Source organism: Phalaenopsis equestris, unplaced genomic scaffold (genome assembly GCF_001263595.1).
Source record: "Phalaenopsis equestris unplaced genomic scaffold, ASM126359v1 Scaffold196287, whole genome shotgun sequence".
Lineage (NCBI taxonomy): Eukaryota > Viridiplantae > Streptophyta > Magnoliopsida > Asparagales > Orchidaceae > Phalaenopsis > Phalaenopsis equestris.
This window is the reverse complement of record NW_018216236.1, coordinates 1-1481: the sequence shown is the minus strand read 5'-3', so window position 1 is coordinate 1481 and position 1481 is coordinate 1. Positions and strand designations below refer to the sequence as shown.

Sequence of the window (1481 nt, the reverse complement as noted above, 5' to 3'; positions counted from 1 at the left end):
TTTTTTTCCCCATTTGAAATGATAGATTTCCTACAGAGAAGGGGATGTGACATACTGCCTGGGAGCCCTAAACAGATCACTACCCTCAAACGGATTAGTCCATTCATGGGAACTAGATGTGCCTGAGGGATCGGCCATGAAACCACCACCCTCCTGTAATCCTGGAACATAAACACCCCCACCAACATTCATGTGAGGCCTTGCCGCAGTATTTCCTTCCATAAACATTGTCGCCCATGAGTCAGACTCAACATTATCCTTCAATGGTCTTAGCGATGTCACATCCAAGCTCCAATCAATAGATGCATAATCCCGGTGGGCAGCGGAGCTACCGTTGCTCCAATCATTCTGAGAAGATGAAGCGGGCCCAGAAGAACTCAATGCTGTAAAAAGTCCTAGAGAAGATGGCATCGCTAGCAACGATGTGGTTCCCGAAGAATTCCAGGATTGGTTGCTCCAACCAGTTGCCGCAGACAAGTCCGCCGGTCCTGACGATACTGTATAGGGGTTGCTTTGAGTGTAAAACTGTTGCAGGGATGAGCCTGTTGAGCCCATACCAGCGAAGTTATGAGTCGAACCACCATTCGCCGCTGTAAAAAAATCCAGGCTAGGAGATGCGTTTGGATGCCATCCTGTGGATGCTGGCGGAGACATGCTCAAGCCAATGCTTGAAGGCAAGTTCTGCTGCTTCGGGCGTCTCATAACAATGAAAGAGGGCTCTCTCAAAGTTCCTGCCTGAAAGTCTGTCTGAATTTCATGCCCCATGGGAGCTGGGAACTGAAGTTCTGACTTCAATGGAGGTCCCGAAGGCTGCACTGGTGAAACCAATGGAGGGTATGAAACAGATGGAGCACCACCGGTCATTGCCAACAATCTTTTATCAATTGCAAGAGACTGAACTCTTGACCAATCATTTGGTTTGAGCTGCATCTTCTTAAATGCCTGCTGAGGGTTTCTATTTACATATTCCTGTGGCAAATTACTAGTTACCATAGTTCTGTAGTTTAAATCTTTTTCATCTCGTCTCTGTTGTTGAATGATCATGGAGGATGAGGTTGCTCCTTTTACGGGATTTCTCATCAATACAGGGTTGTTAGGAGCTGAAATCTTATTATTTAGCCCATTGGAATCAACAAATTCATCTGATTTGAGTGTTGCGGCAGAAGCAGCTTGTTTTTGCAACCTCAAGCTGTCATCAGCCTTCAACAAATCTCCCTCACAAGCAACAACAGCCCTTTCAACATCTTGTTTTGTACATTTGTGCTTAACCTCTAATTCTGCAAGCCTGGCAAGCTCATCACTAATATCAACTTTTATGTGGCTTTTATCTTCTAGGTTTACCAAAACCTGCTGTTTGTTATCCTCTTCCCCTTCATGTAACAACCACGCGACCGACTCCTCCATCCGGCCTTCATTTATTATGAGGGCCATTTTTGCTCGATCAGTGGGGAACCCCATGGCCTCGAGTTGGTGGGAAAGAG

At 46.1% G+C, this 1481-nt stretch overlaps 1 protein-coding gene across 1 annotated transcript; it reads right to left on the bottom strand.

The window, feature by feature from the left end:
• Positions 1–10: 10 nt before the first annotated feature.
• Positions 11–1475, bottom strand: LOC110035131. The gene has a single exon (XM_020739370.1). The coding sequence runs from the start codon at positions 1456–1458 to the stop codon at positions 31–33; it is 1428 nt and encodes a 475-aa protein (XP_020595029.1). The 5' UTR covers positions 1459–1475; the 3' UTR covers positions 11–30.
• Positions 1476–1481: the final 6 nt, after the last annotated feature.